Source organism: Purpureocillium lilacinum, assembly GCF_023168085.1.
Source record: "Purpureocillium lilacinum CBS 284.36 DNA, scaffold_8, whole genome shotgun sequence".
Taxonomy (NCBI): domain Eukaryota; kingdom Fungi; phylum Ascomycota; class Sordariomycetes; order Hypocreales; family Ophiocordycipitaceae; genus Purpureocillium; species Purpureocillium lilacinum.
In genome coordinates this window covers 2,559,407-2,576,932 of record NW_027072118.1, presented here as the reverse complement: position 1 = coordinate 2,576,932, position 17,526 = coordinate 2,559,407, and the positions used below count along the sequence as shown (strand labels likewise).

Genomic DNA, 17,526 nt, shown 5'->3' with positions numbered 1-17,526 from the left:
ACGTTGGTTGGCGCTGCTGGCGTCGGCTAAGCCAGATGACATCCTGCAGTCCTATAGCGACAGCATTGGAACAAGTCCGGGGTACTGCTGTAGCATCCAATGCTGTATTGCACGTGGCTACATACACGCAGTCCAGTATCCGCGCCCAGCGAGTAGATATCGTGTAGGGCTTCATAGAGGAAGGACATCAATGTTCCCATCTAGTCTTGGCCGTTCGAGGAGATGCACTGCAACGACATTCGTCACACGGGGGTGCTTCGGACATCTCACGCCACAAGCTCCCAGAGCGCCGAGACTAAGCGCCTCTTCTTCACACCTGCGTCTTGGCCATAGTCTCCTCAGCCTCCTGCTTCCACTCCTCGCGCCAGCGCGTTAGCGGCGGCCGTTCTTTGACAATGTCGCCGACAGACCAGAGCATGCGCTTCTTGTCCGTCTCCTCCGACACGTCGTTGTCCGGGCAGATGACGTAGAACTTGTCCCGGCGCATCTTCTCGTACAGGAAGTCGGCGACCTGCTCCGCGCTCCACGCGCCCGCGGGCTTGTCTTTGCCGGCAGCGGCCCCAGTCTGCACAACGGCCTAGCGTCAGTCCCGAAACTGTTTGTCAAGAATGCGTGCTGGCTGGCTTCTGCCTGCATGCATCGCGGTGCTGCATGTGAGGAGGTCGGGGTATGCATGCGGGAGGATGGGCACTCACGAGGCCGGTGTAGGTCCACCCCGGGACGAGGAGGTGGACCGTCGTCCTCTCGGCCCTGAGGTCGAAGCTCAGGTGCTCGGCAAGGGTCTTGACGGCGGCTTTGGAGGCGTTGTATGCGGGATTGCCCGGTGGGTTGGTGATGCCTTGCTTGCTGCCGGTAATGACAACTGCAGTTGGCTTGGTCTTGGCTGCGTCACGCACCACGGGCAGCAGGGCGTTGACTCCGTTCACGACGCCAAAAATGTTTGTCTCGAGCGTCTACGCGGTCCACGTCAGCATCAATCGCCGCTCGCTTCGCGCGGCAGACCCCCTCTCCAGGAAAGTGAAAGTTACGCACCGTTCGGAAGTAGTCACTGTCTCCCCACGTCCCTCGCGATCCGGTGCCCGCGTTGAGCACCAGCAGCTCGATGCTACCAAACGCCGAGACGGCCTTGTCCTTGATGGCGCGCCAGTCGTCCTCCTGGCTCACGTCGGCGACGATCGAGACCACAGCGAAGGAACCGTCTGCGCCGGACACATCCTGCTCAGCCTGGCGCAGCGCGGCGGAGTTGCGGTCCACGAGGAGGACCTTCATGCCCTTGGCGCGGCACAGCTTGGCCACGGCCAGTCCGATGCCCGAGGCGCCGCCGGTTACGAGGGCGGTGGACCCAGCGGCGAAAACGTCGGAGGCCGGCATTGCGAGAAGGCTTTCGGTTGGCGATTGTACAGTGCTGTATTGTACTGTATGTACTTGCTGTGCAGCTGAAGCTCTCCAACTACAGCATGGGAAATACTTGAAGGATTACAAACGCGTTTTCCGGCTACTGTTGCGGAAATCTGTGACGTCGTCGTGGTGGCGGCCCGCGGGGTTCTCATGCAACGTCAGATCTTAAGTCCGGCACAGTCCGTCAACAGCCCATCGGCGTGCACAATCAGCGAACTGCTGACTCTCATGACCAGCTAGACAACTACTTGCACTGCCTCTGGTATCGACTCTGTGCCATATTTTCGTGGGCTCTCGTTTTGAGCCTCACAGAGTTGCTCACCTTCCACGGTCGGCCGGGCGCCGGACTCGCGGCGATATCGCGTGTAAGTGAGCGGGCTGCGGGGAAAGCACTCAGTACCGAGCCACGACCAGCCACTCCTCTGCGGGGGCTTGCGGCTCGACGCCGGCCGAGTCGGTGCCAATCCGTATGCTCCACCCCTCGTCTCCTCCGTGCGGGCCGTGGGACAACCCCGTGCTCCACCTTCAGACTGGACCCTTTCCGTAGCACTTCCATCGTGTCCCTCGTCACACATGTACATGGCATACGTACAGTGCATCGCCGTGTAGTCAAGCACTCACAGTGGCACAACATCCTCGAGGCGTGCCAGGATTAAGGTTACATTGAGTGGCCGCGAGGGTACCTACATGGTGGGCATCTCACGGGATCACATGCGGTTAGGCTCACAAGCCGCTGCCACATGGTCCAGCCAACACACATACAGGCTTACACATCCTGCCAGTGACGCGCGCCGGCTTTTGGCAAAACTGCCTTGAAGTCGATGTCGAGAGTCGCACAAAAGAGGGAAATAGCGCCCGTCGCGCAAAGGACAGCCGCACTGGGTCGGCGATATGAGCGGCGAAATGCGATTTCGCGTCCAAGCTCAGGGCGGGGGGCCGGGCCAGACGCTTCATCGCATCGGGCGCCATCGCCGAGGGGGGCCTTGCCGTTCTCCCCCATGAGCGCCGGCGGGCCGGTCCGATTCGGCCGTGAACAACAAAGCCCCGATTCTCGAGGCGTCCTGTTGCGTGCTGCGGTGCCTGGCGTTCCTGATGTCTGGTTGCTCGCTGTTGCACCGCGGACCAACAGCATGGAGCCGGAACGGTAATGCCGTGGCTTTTCCCGTCTTGGCCCTGTCAAGAGCAGGCTGTTGCCAGAAGAGGTTCTCATGTCCGTGGTCGTGGGACTGGATATTGCAGCTCATAAAAACGAAATGCATGCGACCAATCGCCTCAGCCAACTCAGCAACTCCCAAAAAGCAAAGCAGCCAGCAATCTAGTCAAACTCGCCTGAGGTCAGGTCCGGTGGGGCCAGTCTGGTGCTCGGCGCCGTCACGTTCTAGAATCGAGCACTTCGCAGAGACACCAGACCCGAGGCGTGACTGTGCACGATGCCTCCGCACGAGGAGCAGACCTCAGCACTGGGCTGTCGGCTGCCCCTTCGCTCGGCGCCTAGCGAATCTCTTGATGTGGGGAAGATCGACGCCCGCCCTGGGCGCCTGCCGGCACTTGTAGGGGGCCATCATGACCTTGGACCTGCCCGATTGCGGCCTCTGTCAACTGCGTGCGCTTTCGTCATGCCGATACAGATGAGACATTTGCGATTTCTTCAGCGTGGACGTGTCCCCCGTCCCGAGGGGCTGTCGAATTCTGCCGCTCTGCGGTCTTAGAGCGCTCGTCGCGAAGCTCCCCCATCCGATGATCGCCTTCAAAGCTGGCGATCAGGCGTGATTGGACCGAGTTGCCAGGGCTTGCCAGCCAACGGTCCGTGGCTGCCGGCCTTGACGAGATCGTGCAACGCCAGTCGAAACCGATTTCCCGCTGCCCCCGTTTGGCCCTTGACAGCTCTCATTTGTCGCACCCCCCCTGAGCGTCCAACCAGCCAATCCCAAAGAGCGAAACTGTCTCCTACGTTCCAAAGGGCAAGTGTTTAATCTGCAAGTTCACGCCGACAACTGGCATGCCTAGCGCATATCTCTCGCGCACGTCTTGTCACCCTCCCACGCCAGGTTTCACCAGACGTTATAGGGCCCTTCTCTAGAACTTTAAACGCGGACGCACGTGGACTTGGCATCACACATTCGGCCCTTCGGTCAGGAGGAGCCATAGTTCCTGCATGCCCAGCGTAGCAACCTCCAAGAGAGAGCGCCATGCCCAGGCTTTCTGATCGGCACTACTCTTGCGTCCTGTCCTGCACCCTTCATGCACCCCAGGGCTTGGTCCTGTAGCAGGTCACTTGTGCTGGGGTGACTTTGCGCGGAGCTGTGGTATGGAGGCCTGCCCAGGCACAAGCTCGCGAAACATGACCCATCTACCATCCGACCGTGATGTCTCCGACGAATGGGCGTTATGGGATGCTCCGATGCTGAGCCATCGGGGAGTCGTGTTGGGTGCGCAGTCGGAGTTGAGGGCCTGTGCTCCGGTAGAGCTTGCATCCATGTCCCAGCACCGCGCCGCGGTCATCCGCTTTGTTGGGTCATGTCACCACCTTGGCAGTGTCTCTGTCTCTGTGCTTTCAGACCATGACATAGAGTATAAAGATGTGAGGACGTCCCACTCATCTGGTGATACCTTCACCAAGACAATCTTCTTCAATAGTCCGACCTTGGGTTGCATTCTCGCAGAAGCGAAATCTGCACTGTATATATTACACCCCGGTATCTAAGCCTTCAAAATGGTTCGCTTCAACCTCGCGGCCCTGCTGGCCTTGGGCACGTCGGTCCACGCCTGGGGCGGCCCCGACTATGGCGGCTTCCGCCGCCTCTGGCAGGACACCTTTGACGGCGCGGCCGGATCGTCCCCCAACGGCGGCAACTGGCACATCATCACGGGCGACCTGGGAGTCAACGCCGAGCTCGAGACCTACACCAACAGCAACTGGAACGTGCAGCTGAGCGGCGGCGCCACGCTGCAGCTCATCCCCTGGCGGGACGGCAGCAAGAAGAACGGCTGGTCGTCGGGCCGCATCGAGAGCGCCTACACCTTCTCGCCCGAGAACTGGAAGCTCACGCGCGCCGAGGCCCAGATCCGCTTCGGCGGCAACAGCATCGGCAACAAGCAGGGCATCTGGCCTGCCTTTTGGATGCTCGGCGACTCGCTCCGCCACGGCACGGGCTGGCCCGCGTGCGGCGAGCTCGACATCTTGGAGACGATCAACGGGCAGCTCAGGGGCTACGGCACGATGCACTGCGACAGGTACCCCGGCGGCATCTGCAACGAGGGGACCGGCATCGGCGGCAACATCGGCATTCCGGACCAGGGCTGGCACACCTGGCGCATCGAGATTGACAGACGCCCTCAGACCTGGGAGGGTGAGACCATTACTTGGTTCATGGATGGGCAGCAGTTCCACCAGATCTCCGGCAGCCGCCTCGGAAACCACGATGTCTGGCGGACCGTCGCTCAGAGCCCCATGTATTTTATCCTCAACGTTGCCGTCGGCGGCAACTGGGTAAGTTGTTGGCACCAATCTTTTCACTTTCTGAGGCAGTCCGAAGCATGCTAACGCTCCGACAGCCTGGCTATCCCAACGGAAACACCCAGGACGGCTACGGTAGCATGATGGAGGTTGCTTACGTCGCCGTCTACTCCACCTAAGAGGTCGATGCAGCGGGCATGCCTCGTTATCGCTGCGAGCCACCGCCCGTCGAAGCCGCAGGCTGCTGGCATGGCACAGGGTTCCCAATTAACTTCTCGTACATATCAGTCGCTTCCACATACTGCCACTCCCGTACATAGGCACACCCACGTATATAGAACAGCACATAGGCACAATCGTTAGAGTGTATATAGCAAACGTTTGTTTTCGAACCTTACCAAGCAGTTCGGCTGCGACTTCTGTCTGATCGTCGTACATGGATGACCGACTCTAGTGTGGATACAGTTGAGGTCTTCTAGATCTGCGGGTGACTCTATCCACTTTCCCTTCAAGCGCCAACAGCTTCTTCAATCGCTGCCGCCAGCTTGTCCATTTCCGCCTTGTTCTTCTCCTGGAGGTCGTACACTTTGCGGAGCTCGTCGACCATGAAGTCTTTCAGGGGCGCCCTCTTGGCGGCTTGGTAGTCGTACACGGCAATGTCTTCGAAGCACCTTGCCGCGATCCTCTTGTGCTGCTCGGACAGGATCACGGCCTCGAGGATGACGCTGTCGGCGCCGTAGTCCGGCTTGACCGAGAGCTTATGGATGACCGTGACCTGGTCCGGATAGGTGATGGGCTGCGTCGATGATGCGTCAGTGTCATTCGCCAACTTGTGTTTCGTATGCCCGAGGCCGCCGCTTACAAGCTTGTAGTCGGTTTTGATGCTTCGGAGGATTAGGCCAATGCTCCTCGGCGTCATGAGCTCATCCCATTGTTGCCGCTGAGCCGGCTCCGCCGTGGCGGCGTAGCTCGTGATCCAGTTTACGCGGGCAGACTCGGCAAACCGGTTGTATATGACGTTGTTTACGTGCCCTGTTTGCGTTCAGTGACTTGACCAACCTGCGCCTTGTCGTCGCAGCGACTTACCCTGACAGCTGTTAGCCTCATCGGCCACCTCATCGCCTTACGCACGGTGCTGTGGACATACCATGCTATCCTTTGGCCCCGCGCAATCACATCGCTCTCGTTAGCCGGTGCACCTGTTGAAGTTGAACCCGGGCTTTCTGTGGCCTACCATGTCTCCCCAAGCCACCGAATGCTTGTTCAGACCGCGCCATCTGGGCTCGGTCAGGAAACCCTCGCGACTGGCAAGCAGGTCCACCCATTGCCTGTCCAGACGCTCCAGCTGCTCCCGCAGCGGCGAGGCATCTTGCTCGCTCTGACATCGCGAGAGGCTCCGCTTTATGCGACTCCTCAGGTCGCTCAGCCATCGCGGGTTCAGAGCCCCCGACTTCGGCTCCAGCTCGACCGCGTCGCCATTCGGCGCATTGCGGGCGGCAGTCGCAGTGAACAAGCCCCGTCGTGAGGGGGAAGCTGCGGCTTGGAGTCGCGCGGCGATACCCAAGTTCGAACGCTGCAGTGTTTGTCGTACTACTGGCCGCATGGTTCCTGACGTATATGTAGCTTGTCAGGACGAGTGCAACCCCAGGCGACTAGCCGGGTCTTGAGGCTAAGACGCCCTTTCGGTTCGACTCGGCATAGCTGCGTCCGGCTCCGGCCCGGCTATTTAGTAATCGGCTCCGGCGCCTTACCCTGCACCGTCCGGAGATTCACTCCGCGGAGACTAAAGCCAGAATACATTGCTGATGCGACAGTGGCGTACTTCAAATAAAATTGTGATGATTTCGTGTACTCATTTAGCATCAGGTTTGCGCATTTGTCTGATGAAGTTGTGCTTCAGGTCCTTCCTAAGCCGAGAACATTCTGTGCAGGACGGCGTGGCGGGAGTCTCACTCGAGCGCGCCCTTAATGCGACGAGCTTGCCAACCACCATCAAGTGGAATTGGCGAGGGACAAAAATCGTTCGTTTACGCAGCCTGCGCATAGGCTTTCCCCAAAGCCTCATCCAGCTCCGTCCGCCCATTCACGACATTCACGTTACTGTAGTCAACCTTATCGGCCGCCATCACGCCGCCTTCGAGGAAGCTCGTCGACATCTCGACCCATTCGCCCACAATCTCCGGCGGAAACACTTGCGAGTAGAAGCTGTGCAGCTCACTCTTTTCGACCGGCTTCACCGCTACCTGCTTTCCAACCGCCTTGGAGAAAGCGGCTTGCCCATCCAGCGGCGTGTACCGCCGTGGCCCGTGCAGCTCGTAAACATGTGGCTTTGACGGCGCCGGCTCTTCTTTGAGCAGCTCCGCTGCCAGTGTCGACCCAATGTCCGCGACGGCCACCATGGGGACTTTCCAGTCGAGGGGCGTGATGGTGGAAAAGAAAAAGGGCTCCGGCGCCTTGAGCGTGTCCATGCCCATGGTCCAGTTCTCCATAAAGTAGGCGCAGCGGACAAAGGTAATGGACGGGACATTGGTCGTGGCCAGCACCCGCTCCGCCGCGTTGTTGGTCTTGATCTCACCCTGCGGCGTGTCAGTACAGACTTTTGTATCTCGCGACGCCCGGCTTCTCATGGGAACGAGAAGTGGATGACGCCAGAGGCGACAATACTGACCACGCCCTCGCGCAGCTGCGCCCCAATGCTGCTCAGCAGCACGAGCCGCTTGACGCTGCCCGCAGCCTCAATCGCATCCTTGACATTCTTGGACAAGATCTCGGCCTGCTTCACAATGTCGCCGCCTTCAAATGTCGGCGGGGTAATGGCCAGCACGGCGTCCGACCCCGTAAAGTCGAGCGTCGTGGGATCCGCGACGTCACCCTGCAGCGCGTGAAAGTTGGGCTTGTCCGCAAACTCCTTTGGCACCCTGGCGAGGTTCCGGTACAGGGCGTGAATGTCCACCGAATCGGGCGCCTCGGCGAGGAGCGAGCGGATCACGGCCGCTGCGGTCCTGGTGCTGGCTGGCGCAATCGTGACGTGCATTGCGGCGAGGGCCTTCAATGATGCGTTTCTGACCGGGTCTTGTGTAAGCCTGCTTTGAATCGCTCCACAGTGGGCGTTGACAGGGGGCGCAGACACGGCGTTTGTATGAGTAGTAATCGATCGAGTCCTGCGGTCCAGGCTTTCTGGTTTATGTATTGCACCAGAAGAGATGCAGGTCGTATTTCGTACAGTTCGACATCGAATGTTCACATGCAGCTTCGCCAAACGTCAGTTCAGCCCTGAGGGTGAGGCGCCGCCACGGCTTCACTGCCAAGGCGTTCACAATCGGCACCCGTCAGTTAGGCGCCTAAACTACGGGGGCCTGGCTAGGTGCGATATTGTCGGCGACCAGAGTTTGGGATTAACGTTGGTGGGGGTTGTGGTGAACGGCTTCCTGCGACGTCATAATCGCGGCACAGCTGTCGGGTCAGAGCCGGCGGCTTCGGAGACATTAGTTCGACTATCGTTGCCCCATTCAACGTTGGGTCACTGCCCAGATCGGGCATGACCATCGCTCGCCCAAAAGGCACACACACAATGTTGTCAAACGAATTCATGGGTATTCAATGTATGTGGAACCGCCTTGGTAGGTAATATCGTACAGGTCCATTATCCAAGTCATATCCTCGGCCACAGTCCGACTCCAAACCCAAAAGCAGTAAGATGGAAGTGCCACATGGCCCCTATAGATGCTGAGCTATTCGACGACAAATGCTCGCTTTCAACGAATGATGGCAGCCGGAGCGCACGGCATGCCCCCATGACGACAATCACTTCTTCGCCAGATTGGCCATGCTTGGCCGGCGACTGGCCGACGGAGTGCCCCGAGGCGTTTGCCGGGGAGTGACGCGAGACTCGCCAAAGAAGCGGTGCTGCTGGCTGTACCTTCTCGCGTAGTCGGGACGGACACCCGAAGCAGAAGCTTGAGAGCCTGGGAAGAGTCAGCTTGAACGACTTTGTGCTTGTGAATCGCGACAACATACCTCGGCGCTCGTCGGGGTCGTAGGGGATGCTGCCGCGGCGGCCCTCGTTGAGCTGCGTCTGGCGCTGGTCGGCAAGCCTCTGCGCAAACGGCGACCGGTGACGCAGCACAGGGCCCTTCCAGTAGATGATGTAGACGGCGACGACCAGCACGAAGGAGATGCAAAACAGAATCGTACTGGCGTACTCGAGGTTCTTGCCGCTCGACGCGCCAATGTTGGTAAAGAATGGCACGGCGGGGATGGTCAAGACACCGGCAAGGAAGTCGCGCGCCCAACCGTTGCCACCAGTCGCTGACGCAGAGTAGGGTCCGTATGCGCAAATCATGTAGTCAATGGTGGCCATGTAGATGGCGTAGTTGGCAATGCCGACGATGGCGACAAAGATCATGGAACCGATCCAGTGGATGGGCGGTCCCTGGATGGTCCAAGCAAAGCCAATCAGGCCGATCGGCAAGCAGGGAGCGGTGTACAGCAGGAACCAGAGGCGCGACTCGTACTGGGCACGCTCGTCGTTGGGCTTGGCCGCGCGCTCCTTGATGTTGCGCTTGATGGCGGGGATGAAGAGCAGCCAGGCAATGACGTAGCCGATGCCGATGGGGATGAAGCTGAGGCCAATCTCCACGGTGCCAAAGTGCCACTGCTTGTACACGAGCGCAAAGGACTGAATGAACATGAAGATGAGGGCGTCGGAGAAACCCGAGAGCAGCGACAGGACCAGCACGATGGGCTCGGTGAGGAACATCTTGAAGGGGCGGATCCAGGTGGTGAGAATCTCCTTGGCCGAGAAGCGGTCGCGGAAGGGCACCAGCTCGTCGGGGCCCCAGATGTTGGCACCGGGGTTCTCCTTTCTCCGGCGCTTGGCGATGCGGTTCATCATGATGGTGGTGCGGGTCTCGGGGACGGTGAGGAAGTGGACGATTTGGACAAAGCCGCCGAGGATGAGCTGCACCCAGATGGACCATCTGAGACGTCGTTAGCGGCTGAACCCTTACAGCGGTTTGGAAAGACACATACCTCCAATCCAGATACTTCTCCGTGAAGCCTCCGACGATCGGCCCCAGAACGGAGCCACCGACGGACGAAAAGACGACGTAGGCAACGGCGTACTGCTGGACGTCCGCTTCCCACAGATCAGCAATCATGCCGAGGGTGACGGAGCCACCCGCGGACGAGAGACCGCCGAGCGCACGGCCAACCATGATCGAGGCAAAGTTGGGCGCCAGCGCAACGGGGAGCTGCCAGATATTGACGAGGAACAGCGAGAGCTGCAAGACGGGCCAGCGACCAAACTCCTCAGACCAGGGGGCCCACAGCTCACAGCCAAAGGCGTAGAGCACGAGGAAGATCATGGCACCGCATCGGGCGGCCTGGTCGCTGACGCCAAACTCCTCGGTGATGCCCGGGATGGCGTTGGAATAGAGGGACGTGTTGAAGTTCATCGACACCTGCACCCAGAAGATGACGGTCAAGATGTACCACTTCTTCCACGTGGGGAAGCTGTAGCCCAGCTCCTCGTAGCAGTCGTCTTCCGTGATCTCGTACTTGTCAAAGGTGCCGACCTTTTCCATCTGCGCGCCGCCGGGCGTGTTCTCGGCCGAGTCGGAGCCGCTGCCGTTCATGTTGTGGCCCGCCGCGCCGTTGATGTGGTCGGCGTTGGCGGCATTGTTTATGCCGTTGTTGTCGTTGCTGTGCGAGGCCTTGAGCTTCTCGTTGGCGAGGTCCAGGTCCCGCTGGTTGATGACCTGCGGGGGGTCCTCGGAGAAGTGCGTGGCCGGCATCCTGGGGCTGGGCTGCTGGTGTGAGCGCTCACCGCGTGTAAGAGAGACCAAGCAGGCGTGTGTTGTCTTGGGCGGGAAACCCTTGATCTACAACGCGAGAAGGGGGCAGCACACGGAGGATGAGAAGAGGGAAAGCAGGAAAAGGAGCGCAAAGACGGGCAACAAGGGAAACAGGGGACCAGCATGCTTTTGTATTCTTACATGCTACTACTACCTTGTCATAACTACCCCACGACACGGCGCGCGCGAGCAGCACTTGCTTGCGGTCCTCGTCCGTAAACGTGGGAATCGCCCCAAACCCCCCCGAACCGGCGCAATCCTCCATCCCTTCCCTCCAATGCGCCATGCGCGCGGACGGACAGCGAGGCCCACTTGGAGCGCCCGGAGAGGCGTGCGTCCACCGGCCGCATCCACCTGGCACTGACATCACTCCCTTTGGGGGGGGGGGGGGGGGGGGTGGGTTCGGGGTGGTAGCGGGACGATGGATGGATGCCCTCCGTCCTCAAGTCGCTCTCGGTGCGACCGAAAGCTACGGGCGCATGCGTGTTTGTCTCTGCCCACGGGGAAGGGGGGGGGATTGTCCTCGGAGTCTGGAGTATCCCTAGCAACGATCGCCGGCGTTGGCCTGGGCCCCTTTGTCCATGTCTCTGATGGCGGCGTCTGAGACAAGGCTCTCGCCAGTTCGCGCCGCAACCCAACCCAACCCACGCAGCCGTTTTCATCGCCCGCCGGGGGCGCCAGCGTCCACGGCTGACCCGACACAGCGCGAGAAAAAAAACCCCACCGCGACCGGCCATGTGTGGAGGGATGGAGGGGTCGTGAGACGGCTTCAGGAATCGCACCCTGATGCGTGTTGTCTTGGACTGGGCAAAGTCAGTGTTTCTTGCGCTGTCCCCTGAGTCCTGACGGCTTTTGCCCATTTCGGCCTCGGGTCTCGACTCGTCGCTTTTTTGTGCCCCTGTGTGTAACGACAAGAAGACGAGTAGAGACTGGAGGGACAAAAAAATTCCGCATGTTTACGAGACTGCCCCTGCTCCGAGTCGTAGGCATGGCGAAGCGTTACGGCGCGTGCTGGACCACCCGCCCCCTGGGGCGAGTATGGCGCTCACGATCCAAAGGGTCTGCGTCTACGGAGGCGCCGGCAAGGGCCAACGGCCGGCACGAGCGAGCGAGCGAGCAAACGAACTCCCGCCCCGTCAGCGCGCGCCGGCCGATACGGACGTCGATGTCGATGTCATGGCCGGCCGGAACGCGGCACTTATTCCCTGCTGCAAGCCAAGGGATCGCGCATCTTCGATCGGACGGGAGGCGAGGGCGCCACTTCGGAGCCAGGATGCCCAGGGGGGCCCGCGCGCAGCCAATTGCGAGCCCGCCGCGGGATGCGCCACGGCCGGTATCTGCAAGGCCTTGCCGCTGAAGGTGCGGTTCCTTGGCCCAGGGATGCCTGCAATTCTTCTGCCTGCGGCGGGTCGATGGGGCGGGCTCATGTCCGATGACGCATGCGGCAGGACTGGATGCTCCGTCGCGCGCCCCCGACGATGGAGCGGCCTGGCCTCGGTCAGCCAGCTTCACCGTCTCCATCCTTTTTCTTCTCTTCACGAGGGGCGACTAACTTCTCACCTCTGGGGCTCCGACAATTGGTTTGTCCAACCATTGACTGAATACTGGAACCCCTCCGCATGGGCGAAGGCCGCTAGAACGCGAGTGGTTGCATTGTGACCCCGTACAATTTACGTGTGGATGGAGAGGCCGGCCGGCCCATGGGGAATTTGCAGCATGCTCCCAAGTCCCAACTCAAAATTTTCCCTCTCGTTGGTATTTCCGCTAGCCTGGTCGGTCGTTGTTAGTCTCGCATCTAACAGAAAGGGGTTGCTGCTCAGAATGCCGCCGTCGCGGGTCTGGTGCTGGCGCCCTGCCACTACGCCGGGCTCATTGGCGCGACGACAATCCTTTGCAGGTTGTTTCGACGCGGCTCCGACTTTCGGAATGCGTCAATTGACCGCCTGCTAGCTGCGTTCCGGGGCGCATGGGACCAAGGCGCGGTGCCCTGGGAATATCTCGTTTCAGCAGCAGAGCGCCCCTGTCACTCTGCAGAGTCATGCTCCGGCAGCAAAATCTCGGTAGTCGGTCTCTTGATTCAAGTCCACACTTGCCTCCTGCGGCTCTTCATCGGCGGGCAACGTTTGGCAGCGCCCGCGGTGGATGCCCCGTCGGCACTTGCGGGCAGCCATCTGTGAGCGACGTCGCGGGTGGCAGTGCAGGATGGAGGTCCCGATGTTTGTCTGCACAAGCTCCATCGTGCCCATCAAGAGTCGCGCAAACCACACATACACTTTGTCGGCGAATTTACGTACAAGAGCAGGCACGCCGTTCGTACTACTAGTGGGGAGGCGTTTCTCAGTGCCGTGGCCTGCATCCACGACTCAAGCCCGGTTCATGATGATGAGCGCCCACCCCTGGCCGCAGCAAGCCACTGCCGCGAGGCGCTCCGCCGCCACCATTGCATCGTCGCCTTGGCCGCCCGCCCGTTGCAGATTTATTAACGGCTTGGTGGGGCTGGCAGCCGGCAGAGCAGCACACGGCCAAGCATGCCAAGTACGGAGGTCGCCCTCGGCTTGACCGCGTTGAGATCAATGCCCAGGTGTTGTGGGTCGAGACGTCCGCCCGACGGGAGGCGCCGTCTTGGAAGGAAGTCAATGGCCGGCGGAGGGACATAGTTACGTAGGCCGCCCGAGCTGGCAACGAAGCTGAGCCGCAGGGGAAAACTCGTACTTTCGGGAGTCATTGATTCGAGAGACTCCGTCATTGGTGTCTCATGAAGTCCATAAAAGATGCTCGTCATCGTCTTTCCGAGGCACACACGGCTTTGACGTCGACTTTCATGGCATCATCTACACGCACGCAATTTTGGCCGCCTGGGTTGCATGTGCCGCTTCGCCCGCGAAAAGAAGTAGGTCTTGCAATTCAGCCGTCTAGAAGGATCGAATGTCTCGTGAACATGTGTGTCTCGAACGTGCCTTCAACCTGCGCGTAGAGTGCGCAGCGGCAAGCGCCATACATGTAGGCCAGTCAGCATCGCGTAGTATCTGTGTCAGGCATCAGCGACGGAGCACGAAACTTGTCGCAAATTTTGTCATTGACACTGCCGCAGCGCACATGGCAGCCCACCGCAGTGACCCAAGTATATATGGCAATGGCTCAAGGACGGACGCTGCGACTCGGCTCGACGTGAACGAATGTAGATGGCCGCATCGTTGCGGCGCCACGATGTAGTCCTTGTATGTACCTTCTTAATTCTTTTCACATCGAATAGCCTCAAAGCGCCATATCTACCGGAGATTTGACAACCGCGCCAAGTACGAGCCATCAACTGTCTTGGCTCGCTTCTGTGAAACACTTGACGCAGCCGTTCTGCCCTCGCGTTCCAAATATGGCTATGGAGTCTTCCGAGTTACCCGTGTCTCCCAATCATGCGAATCATGTGAATCAACACATGCATTTTTTGAGACTGCGATTCTGGCGCCACGCATACAAAGGGTCAAACACGGGCGTCTGTCTGCGAGTGGCTAAAAATGCAAAGTGAGTGCAGCGTTCTTGATAAGGCCCCCCCCTCGCCCCCAAAGGCTGTCTCTGCCTGGTGTAGTGAGCCTAAAGGATGCGTGATCTGTAAATCATCACCGCAATTGACCTGCGCTAAAGGAGTGAGCGAGGACAGGAACGAGCTGAACGAGAGACACTGTAAGCATAAGGGTCTATGTGAAAGGCGGTCACTGACAGGAATGTGAATGCGCTGACATGTCAAAGCAACATATGTAGGTGCACTAAAGGACTGGGCGTGCCCCTGCTGTACTGGGCCCACACGCCATCTAACTAGCAATTGGGAAAATGGACCGAGTAGAAATGCTGACTTGAAAATTTACGGGCTTGAAGTGTATCCTCTTGCATAATATGTACGCTCAAAACCTGACCACGACATCGCGCGAAGTCGACGACCCAGCCATGCCACCCGTCGGCAGTTCGACATCCACCTTTGACGGCGTCACCGTCCCGCGCTTCACCGCAATTGAGAAAGACGTAGAGGTAAGCTTCTGCGTCGGATCCGACAGGGCGACGCGCAGCTTCATCGCCTTCTTGTGCTTGGCGTTGCACAGGGGCTTGAAGAGGTACGCGCCCGGCTGGTCCGAGGTAATGGTGATGGAACCAGATTTGTCCCAGCCAATCTTGGCGAGGTCGACCGTGATAGACTTGTCGCCGCCCGGCCAGAAGACGAGGCTGAGCTTGTTGGATCCGGCTGCACCGCTGACCCCCGTGCCCAGAATGGGAGTGAGCGTGGGCTTTCGTGCCTCCTTGGCCAGCTTGCTACGGCTCGTCGCCGGGAACACGGCGTACGAGAAGGAGCTTTTGGTGATGGTCGTGTACCCGGAGAATATCGGCACGGTCGTTACGCCGACAGTCGACGTCGAAATCTCAGTCCAATTGCCGGTGCGGTCACCCTGAGCCAAGGTCAGGGCAAAGTCGTCACCGTACGCCACGTACCCGTTGCCACCGTAGAAGAGCGTATTGCCCTTGGTCTGGAGCCCGTGGCTGGCATCGACCACCTTGTCATTGACCCAGACCTTGTTCGACTCCGCAGCCGCGCGATTGTCCAGAACGGTAATGACGGGCGCCTTGCCGCTGGACTTGATGTCCGAGGTAACGACGAGGACCGAGTCGTCCGAGTAGAACCACGCCTTTCTGTACGAAAAGCTTGCGTCCAGGGGATCAACGTAGTCCTCGACCGAGGTGCCTACCTTGCCGTCGCTCACGACGCCAACAAAATCCTTCTTGCCGCTATTGCCGGCGTTGCTGCCCGCGAGCTTGGGGGTGTTGAGCTGCGTGGTCGTGCCCGGCACCAGGTTCCAATCCCAGGCGGCCATGATGTCCTTGTACTCGTTGCCCGTGACGTATGAGAAGAGCGTTCCCTGGCCGAGGTGGAAGGCGTACGGGTTTGCGCCGTTGACGGACTCTGAGTTGGTCGATCGCACGGACAGCATCTTGTTGGTGAGGATGAAGGAGTTGCGACGATGGACCTGCGATGGCTGTTTAGGGACTGTAAAAGCACGCGGAGGGAGGGGGTGGGTGAGTGTTACCATGTAGTCGCTGGCCCAGAAGCCCTTGTTGCCGACGAGCTTCTCTGTGCCGTTGGACTGCAGCCGCCTGATCGTGTCGCTCAGGTCATTGGCGCCGGCAAAGTCTTTTGTTGCGGCAGCGAGCTTCGACGTATTGAAGTTGATGTCGGCGCTGGCCTGCTTGTCCACGACTGGAAAGGCCACGAACCGGCCGATGGCATTCTGTACGACAATGAGCTGGCTGGTGTCTATCAGCGAGTCTATGAGAGCTTACAAAGTCCCAGTGCTCCCTTCGAGTCTCGTAGTCGGTAAAGATCATCCATTCGTTGCCCCTGGCCTGCGCGGCAATGGCGCTACGGGTGTCGTCCGGAGCCGCAAAGGATGTGCCAATGGCCGCGCTCTGCAGCGCAATGAAGACGTTGAACTAGTTGGTGTGAGCCAAGAACTCTCGAAACCCGGGGCTTTGCGGTGCCTGGTGACTCACAAAGTCCTTGCCATAGTTGCCGTTGTACAAGATCCCGACGTGCTGCAGGAATGTGCCGTCGCGGTGCGTGCCATCTTGTTTCGGTGTGTCCGCAAAGGTCATGGTCTTCATGGTCCTCGAGTAGGCATCGGCGAGCATCGTCGCATTGTTCGTGTACAGTGCCAGGTTGACCGAGTTTTGCATGACGAGCACGACCTGCTTTCGTGTAAGCCAGTTGTTCGATGCATTCGATCCTTCATGCATCTGAGGGAGTCTTACGTTTGCTGCCGTCAGCTTCCCGCCAGTGCCGTAACTACCGTCTCTCAAGTCATAGGAGCGGCGCGGGATGCGAGCGCAACCAGCGTTCTGCGATTCGGTGAGGTTTGCGTCCTTGAGCAGCAGGCACGCGGTGGAGCAGAGCTGCGGGATCAGAATCGCTTGGCCGTACCAGTTCTACAGTTGCGTTAGCCACGCCATTTCTTGCCCCCGGAGAGATGTAAGCCTTACGGTATTCCACAGGCCAGGAGTGCCGCACGGGCAGCCGGCATTTCTGAGGCGTGCCGTTAGCCTTTGTGTCCCCGAGTAATAAGAGTGTTGGTTGAGCACTTACCCGCCGTTGCCCATGCAGTCTGCAGGCTCGTAGTCATTGTCAAACCAGTAGTCCAAGCCCTTGGAAATGGCCGACATGAGGTCCTCGCTGCCCTTCCACTTTGCGTCAATGGACGGGTTCGCGCCGCTCCATGCCGCTGCAAAGGTGATGACACGGTTCCAGTGCTCTTGGATGGGCCAGTTGGCGCGTTCTGAATAGAAGGTATTATTAGCGAACAGGAAGGTTGCATAACTGGCGAGAGCTTGTGTGTGCGATCGCGTCTTCGTGAACTTCAATTCTTGGGACACTTACGAGCTGCGCAGCCAGAGAGGTAATTGACGTCGCTCCAAGTGCCATCGCTCTTCTGGGCGGCCAACCACTTGTCAATGTTCGCGATCAAGGGCGGATCCGGAAACTGGGCGACGTTGGCCATCTGCCTCTGCGCAACGAGGGCGACCTCATCGTCCAGGTTCGCGGCGCGTGCCACCCCCGAGAAGAGGAAGCCGGCGCCAATGAGGCGCATACAACTGAAGACGGACGCTCTCATCTTGATCCTGACCGTCTAGAGAATCCGCGATGACACCCTACATCAGCAATTGACATTCGCGGGAGCACCCAGCCGCGTTCTTGTACTCCCGCGCCCAGCGTCCCAATTCTGCACTGGCGAAGATGCAACCCGCGCGCCGGAATCGATACCATTGGTGGACAATTCGACA

The 17,526-nt window shown here is 59.5% G+C and overlaps 5 protein-coding genes across 5 annotated transcripts; 1 reads left to right on the top strand and 4 right to left on the bottom strand.

The window, feature by feature from the left end:
* Positions 1–310: 310 nt before the first annotated feature.
* On the bottom strand, positions 311–1,371 carry PLICBS_010501 (uncharacterized protein; the record flags this gene model as incomplete). Its single annotated transcript, XM_018326371.1, has 3 exons — positions 311–565; positions 696–953; positions 1,033–1,371. The coding sequence occupies 3 exons, from the start codon at positions 1,369–1,371 to the stop codon at positions 311–313; spliced, it is 852 nt and encodes a 283-aa protein (XP_018174690.1).
* Positions 1,372–4,111: 2,740 nt separating this feature from the next.
* On the top strand, positions 4,112–5,034 carry PLICBS_010500 (uncharacterized protein; the record flags this gene model as incomplete). The annotated part of the gene is made up of 2 exons (XM_018326372.1): positions 4,112–4,888; positions 4,954–5,034. The coding sequence occupies 2 exons, from the start codon at positions 4,112–4,114 to the stop codon at positions 5,032–5,034; spliced, it is 858 nt and encodes a 285-aa protein (XP_018174691.1).
* A 329-nt stretch (positions 5,035–5,363) lies between these two features.
* Positions 5,364–7,889, bottom strand: PLICBS_010499 (uncharacterized protein; the record flags this gene model as incomplete). The annotated part of the gene is made up of 4 exons (XM_065601940.1): positions 5,364–5,651; positions 5,718–5,887; positions 6,957–7,431; positions 7,524–7,889. The coding sequence occupies 4 exons, from the start codon at positions 7,887–7,889 to the stop codon at positions 5,364–5,366; spliced, it is 1,299 nt and encodes a 432-aa protein (XP_065458012.1).
* A 770-nt stretch (positions 7,890–8,659) lies between these two features.
* PLICBS_010498 (uncharacterized protein) lies at positions 8,660–10,650 on the bottom strand (the record flags this gene model as incomplete). Its single annotated transcript, XM_018326375.1, has 3 exons — positions 8,660–8,820; positions 8,873–9,834; positions 9,887–10,650. The coding sequence occupies 3 exons, from the start codon at positions 10,648–10,650 to the stop codon at positions 8,660–8,662; spliced, it is 1,887 nt and encodes a 628-aa protein (XP_018174694.1).
* A 3,956-nt stretch (positions 10,651–14,606) lies between these two features.
* Positions 14,607–17,333, bottom strand: PLICBS_010497 (uncharacterized protein; the record flags this gene model as incomplete). Its single annotated transcript, XM_018326377.2, has 8 exons — positions 14,607–15,719; positions 15,780–15,980; positions 16,033–16,182; positions 16,243–16,437; positions 16,501–16,674; positions 16,729–16,771; positions 16,832–17,021; positions 17,123–17,333. The coding sequence occupies 8 exons, from the start codon at positions 17,331–17,333 to the stop codon at positions 14,607–14,609; spliced, it is 2,277 nt and encodes a 758-aa protein (XP_018174696.2).
* Positions 17,334–17,526: the final 193 nt, after the last annotated feature.